At 34.9% G+C, this 6,923-nt stretch overlaps 2 protein-coding genes across 2 annotated transcripts; one reads left to right on the top strand and one right to left on the bottom strand. All coding sequences in view use genetic code 12, as the record gives it.

Annotated features, from left to right (window-relative positions):
- Nucleotides 1-242: 242 nt before the first annotated feature.
- NIK1 (Nik1p) lies at nucleotides 243-3,689 on the bottom strand (the record flags this gene model as incomplete). The annotated part of the gene is made up of 1 exon (XM_049404969.1): nucleotides 243-3,689. The coding sequence occupies one exon, from the start codon at nucleotides 3,687-3,689 to the stop codon at nucleotides 243-245; it is 3,447 nt and encodes a 1,148-aa protein (XP_049266555.1).
- Nucleotides 3,690-5,992: 2,303 nt separating this feature from the next.
- Nucleotides 5,993-6,923, top strand: J8A68_000137 (uncharacterized protein; the record flags this gene model as incomplete). Its single annotated transcript, XM_049404958.1, has 1 exon — nucleotides 5,993-6,923. A coding segment is annotated over one exon (931 nt), but the record flags the coding sequence as incomplete, so codon positions are not given.

Raw genomic sequence — 6,923 nt, 5'->3', positions numbered from 1 at the left:
AAGAACAGAAAGAAACGATGAAAATAGAAGGTATGGCAAATGGTGATAAGCTTGTTCCTTATGAAAAATCGAGATTTTTGTACCCTATATAATCTGAATAGCATTGAAGATAAACTGAATAGCATTAATTATAAGATTACTTTAATTTACAAATAGACAAATCCAAATAAAATACAAAATAATAATAATAATAAAACCTATAAATACAATCAATTAAGCTAAATCACTGCCACTAATTACTCTCAATTCATCTCCGAATTATCATCCACCTCCATCACATCCTCAAACCCCACCATCTCTACTTCTTCTTCATTACCACCACCACTGCCACCGCCGCCATGCACACCCTCACCCTCATCATCATCGTCATCTAACACCGTGATTTGGGGACTATTATATGAAACTGATCTACTGTGCGTACTCAACTTGCCAGGTCTTGGACTTAGATAATCATCCGATAAGACCTTTCTAATACTTGGACTAGCTTGCCTTTCCACACCATTTCCATTATTATTATTATTATTCTCAAATAACCCACCAGTCGTAGAGCCATTCTCATTCCCATTTCGATTCGAATTCCCATTCACAGAATTATTATTACGATTATTTTGACTATTGTTATTATGTTTCAAATTCTTAGCAAAATCACTCAATCGATTATTATTATTCTGTTTCGACAATTCTTTCAATTGATTAATATTATGAATACATTTATTTATCGTCTGCATTAACAACTTCGGTTTCAATGGTTTTGACACATAATCATCCATCCCCTTCGCTAAACTCTTTTCCCGATCTCCCAACATCGCATGCGCCGTCAAGGCAATAATCGGAGTTCTTAAACTCAATGAATCAATCGGATTGGATTTCTTTTCCCATTGTCGAATCTTTTCCGTAGCTTCAAATCCTCCCATCACCGGCATTTGAACATCCATCAATACGACATCATATCGGGTTTTACAAATTGCTTCAAACGCTTCTAAACCATTTTCGACAACTTCAACTTGATGTCCTTGTTTTTCCAAGATCCGGACGGCGAGTTTTTGATTCACGAGATTATCTTCCGCTAACAAGATCTTATATCTGACTGATTCGTCCGAGTTTTGTGAGATTGATCGAGATTCCAAAGCGGGGATGATGGCCAGGGCAAGGTCAGTGATCGTACATGGGGTGTTTCCATATGAGGAGATTCCGAGATCGATACAGACTCGCATATTCAATTCCGGGATTGAATGATGTAATAATACCAAGGGGATATATTTAACCTCGGGCACAAGTTGTAATTTCTTGGCGGTTTCTAAGGAATCAATAATGATGATGTCATATTTATTGGGATCGGTTAAATTGGCTTGTTCAATTTGTCGAACAAATACTGGATTTAATCCTAATTCAAATAAATTTTGTCTAATTTCTTCCAATTCAGATTCGGTATGTTCAGTACTGACAAATAATATATAATGGCCACTAAAAGGTAACATTTGTTCTGTTTGTCTGGTATATCTAATATTCGAAGGTGAAACACTCACTGTGAAATAGAAATTCGATCCATGTCCATACTCCGAAGTCACCCAAATCTCACCACCCATTAAATGAATCAATTGTTTTGAAATCGAAAGCCCTAACCCAGTCCCTCCGAATTTCCGGGTAGTTGAACCATCAGCTTGACAGAAAGTATCAAAAATTAATCCCAATTTATCCTTCTCAATCCCAATTCCAGTATCACTCACACAAAATTCTAATAACAACTTATCCCCATCTTCTTGTTTCTTTTGATTAATGGCTTTTTTAACACTAACAGTAACTTTCCCCTGTTTGGTAAATTTAATAGCATTCCCAGCAAGATTCAAAATAACTTGTCTTAATCTAAATGAATCACCAATTAAATTATCCGGAAAACTAGAATCACATTGATATGTCAAATCCAAAGATTTTTCAATCGCTTTAACCGCCAATGTCTTCAATGCTCCAAACACCGTCCCCCTCAATGAAAAATCAATCTGTTCAACTGTCATTCTATTAGCTTCAATCTTCGAAATATCCAAAATATCATCAATGATAGTCAACAACGAATTAGCCAAATTATGAACAATACTCAACATCTCCCTCTGATATTGCGTCAACTCCGTCTCCAATGACAATTGAGTCATTCCAATTATCCCATTCAAGGGAGTTCTAATTTCATGAGACATATTGGCCAAAAATTCCGATTTGGCACTATTGGCCAATTCCGCCGCCTCTCTGGCCGCCGTATTTCTTTGAATCGATTCTCGTAAATTCAAAACCATTTGATTAATCTTCGTTTTCAAAGCATCCATTTCCCCTGATGCCTCAACCGTAATAAACCGGGTGAAATCCCCATCAGTGGCCGCGGCGGTGATTTGGGCGAAAGCACGCACTTGAGAAGTAAGATTTGATGCCATTGTGTTTACATTCGAAGTAATTTCTTTCCATAATCCATCCACATCACTGACTTGGGCTTGAATACCCAATTTACCATTTATACCCACATCCCGGGCAACTTTTGACACTTCACTGGCGAATAATTGTAAACTATCCACCATTTTATTAATGGTGTTTTTTAATTGTAAGATTTCCCCCTGGGCATGAACATCGATTTTTTGGGATAAATCACCATGAGCAACTGCCGTGGTGACGGTAGCGATGGCACGGACTTGATTGGTTAAATTTGTGGCCATGAGGTTGACATTCTCGGTGACTGCTTTCCAAGCTCCTTCGACATCTTGAACATTGGCTTGTCCTCCTAATATACCCAAAGTACCAACTTCTCTTGATAAAGTTGTGACTTCTAATGCGAAATTTTGTAATCGATCCACCATTTGATTGATTGTAAGTTTTAAATTTAAGATTTCTCCTTTACAATCAGCTGTAACTTTTTTCGATAAATCCCCCTTAGCAACTGCAGTAGTAACATTAGCAATATTTCTAACTTGAGTAGTTAAATTCAAGGCCATGGCATTTACATTATCAGTTAATTCTTTCCAAATCCCTTCAACATTTTCAATTAAAGCTTGTCCTCCTAAAATCCCCAATACACCAACATCTCGGGCAACTTTCGAAACTTCAAATGCAAAAGTACGTAATTGATCAACCATAGTATTAATAGTCATTTGTAATTGTAAAATTTCCCCCTGGGCATGTACATTAATTTTTCTTGATAAATCACCACTGGCAACTGCTCTTGTAACATCAGCAATTTCTCTAACTTGATTAGTTAAATTAAGGGCCATAATATTGACATTATCAGTTAATGACCTCCATATCCCCACTGAACCTTCATTTTTAGCTTGTCCTCCTAATTCACCATTGGCAACTTCGGTAGCAACTTTTGTAACTTCATTAGCAAATGTTTGTAATTGATCCATCATGGTATTTATGGTGATTTTAACTTTTAAAATTTCGGGATCATTTTCAACAGAATGGATTTCAACTTTTTTAGATAAATCACCCATTGCTACAGAAATAACCACGGTACCTATTTCACTAAGGGCTTGTTTAAATGCTTTATTTGCCGTTCTTGAAGTTTCTAATTCATGAGATAAATCATTTATAATTAAATCTTGAGATCTTATATGTTTAATTAATTTATTTCTAATGTCATGATTAGCAATTTCTAAGAATTGGGGATCTTCTAATGTTTTTAATATTTCATCAGATGTTGCAATTGTCATTGTATCGATCGAGGGAGGTGTAGTGGTTGGTTGTGGTTGATGTGGTGGTGGCGGAGTAAAAGAAACAGATGATATTGGATTAATAAGTGGAGTGACAGTAGTAGGAGTTATACTAAGAGGAGAAGGAGTAGCAGTAGGAGTAGTTGCAGTAGTAGTAGTAGATGAGTTTGAATGAGAACAGGAATTCTCAGTTAACTTTAATTTCTTTATTGGTCGTTGAATTTTGGATAATAAATTTTTATAACAAATGAAATGAAATAAGGTAAATTAAATGATTTCTAAGATAGATTAGTCTAGATTCCAGTTGTTGTAATTAATAGATCTATTAGTAGTTTAAGTATGAAGATGACTGTTGATTTATATATAAGACTGACAGTTTGTGTGTTGGTTGTAAAGAAAGAAAAAAAAAGGATTCAACTTGAAATAGCCATCAATAAAAGACAATTGGTGTGTTTGTATTTTGTACCTTAAAATAAATGTATTGTTCCTGTATATAAGAACTAAGAAATCATTAATTTAATTTATTATTGTTAAGTGACGTCACCAGCCACTCATTAATTAATTACACTTCTATTCTTATTTCCCCCCCCCAATTGTATAATTAAATCTATAAACAACTTTATTCTATAAATAAATAAATAAACTATTGATCTTATTTGATTAACATAATTAGTCAGTTGATGCTACCATATATTATACATTTATTACTTTAGTTTTTATATGTTAATGGATTAGATAGACTCATATCTCTTCTACCACACATAATATGTGGAAGATCATAATGATAGGGAGGATTAAGAATGGGAAGTAAGAAAGGCGGAATTAAATAAACTATTGATGTCACTTAATAATAATAGTGATGTCAATACTAATTGACATTTAACAGACTTTTTGCTTAGACTTATCAATAAATTGATTGTGGCAAATATGTAATCTATGTAAATTTATGTGACAAATAATTCGTAAATATTTCACATAAAAATCTTACAGTTGCTCTTCTCACGACACCACAAAATAACATCAAAATTATTGCACATGATTTCTAAATCTAGATTATTCTACAATCTAGATCTATAAATGCTTTACTAAATGTCAATTCTAGAATATCCAAATGATTATTAGCAAGCAAATGTATAAATGTAAAAAAGAATAGCTGCAAAAAATAGATAAGTAACTTTGGTGGGGACGGTGGTGGTTATGAGACAAGAGAGAACCCTTTTTTTTTGATCCTCGGCTTAAATACAAACCGAGAAAAACATCCAAACATACACACAATAGGCTAACTATCTCGTTAAAACCGTTAGATCAGACACATTCGTTTAGAGAATTTAAGGTGAATACAGACAGAACTCACTCAATGGTTCTCTAACTGTTTGAATAGCGGGATGGAAACTAACTAATTTGCCTAAAATAGTACAAACACAATCAGATATTAACATATTATCCAAATATATGATTCACTCTCTTTCAGAATAATAGAAATAAAACTCTGGTCATATCCCTAATCAACCTGTCCTACAGGAAGTGTACTTTAGTAATAATATAGATCTCTGGTAGATCTCATTTACGATTATGAAGCTTTTTGACTTTCTTATGGGTCAGAAAACTAAATGTTCAGGAATTGATAGTTATTATTTTTGAGATCTATACTTTTGCAAAACCACACTAACACTAGCTTGGGTAGTTGTGGAAGGGGAAAAGTTGCAAATTTGTCCATTTATTGTGGGGAGGATGTTCCATATTCTTTGTTTGTATTGACTTAGTAGCTGAAACATGTGCGTTCCCAAACGCGGGTGGTGCATATAAAATTTGTCTTGGAGTTTTACTCCTTTGGAACATAAGGAATCAAACGGAATAAAAAACAACTCGTGAGATGGGTTTCTATCTACCGTAATCAGTCTACACTCATGGAATAACACAAACTCTATCTAAATCGTAAAGAGAAGACAAAACAAGGTTACAAATTTTATAAATTTTAATTAATCCGCATCACAATGATCCGTACGTATATACTCACATCATTTAAGCAACAAAAAAAAAATTATTATTTCGGAGTTTCATGAAGAATTTCACCAAAAGTACACGACCCCATTCATTTTCATTAATTAAATATAAATTTCCATCAGGTGGTGAACTTATTCACTTACCACTTGTTACTACTCATCTGCTTTTAATATTACTGACAATCACCCAATTGACTTTCATTATATAAATAATACCAACAAGAGAACTTCAATTTTTTTCATTAAATTTTCATTCTTTTTTTTAACTCAGTATTCATTTATTAGAAAGCAACAATCATTATGTTATCAGTTGTTAATGGTACATCCTGTCTATGTTTGACAGCAGGTACAGTTACATCCCTCAATGAAGCAATCAATTTCTATACCAATGTCTTAGGATTATCAATCAATTCAGAATTAGACAATATCACCTACTTATCATCCGATTCCAGAAAAGAAACCCATAATCTCGTAGTTGAATTAAAACTCGACCCAGCCACCGGTCTTTCCGATCTCCAAATCGATGCCAAAAAATCATCAATCTTATCACAATTAAATATCACCGATTGGAGAAATTTAGATTGTTCATACATCTTAAAAGTCGACAATATCATCAATTTAATTGAAAATTTCCAAACTTTTAAAATCCCCGTTCAAATCACCCCCAATGAATTATATCCCAATGAAGTATATTGTATCGATCCATTAGGTTATATCATCGGCTTTACCTCCCTGTCCAACCCCTTGACAGTCTCCCCACCATTACAAAAAACCCACTTCAAAGCCACTGCCGCCGGTGCCGCCACTACAGGAACCCTAACCCCCTATCCTATGTCAGTTTCAACCTCTTTGGCCCAATCCATCTCCTCAACCGCAGAAGCAAACATGCCCAAAAGAAACATCGGGATCATGACCAGTGGGGGAGATGCTCCCGGGATGAATGCCGCCGTTAGGGCTGTCGTTAGGGCCGCTATCTATCGTGGATGTAAAGCATTCGCCATCAAGGAAGGATATGAAGGATTAGTTCGCGGTGGACCTAATTATATCAAAGAAATGAAGTGGCTGGATGTTAGAGGATATTTATCTGAAGGTGGGACCAATATTGGGACTGCTAGATGTATGGAATTTCGAGAACGGTGGGGGAGATTGGATGGGTGTAAACATTTGATTGACGCAGGTATTGATGCTTTGATTGTTTGTGGTGGTGATGGGTCCTTAACGGGTGCCGATT

This window comes from Hemisphaericaspora subhashii (assembly GCF_019202705.1).
Source record: "Hemisphaericaspora subhashii strain CBS 10753 chromosome Unknown scaffold232, whole genome shotgun sequence".
Lineage (NCBI taxonomy): Eukaryota > Fungi > Ascomycota > Pichiomycetes > Serinales > Debaryomycetaceae > Hemisphaericaspora > Hemisphaericaspora subhashii.
Note: the sequence above shows the minus strand (reverse complement) of the source record. Positions and strands in the feature narration are given on the sequence as shown.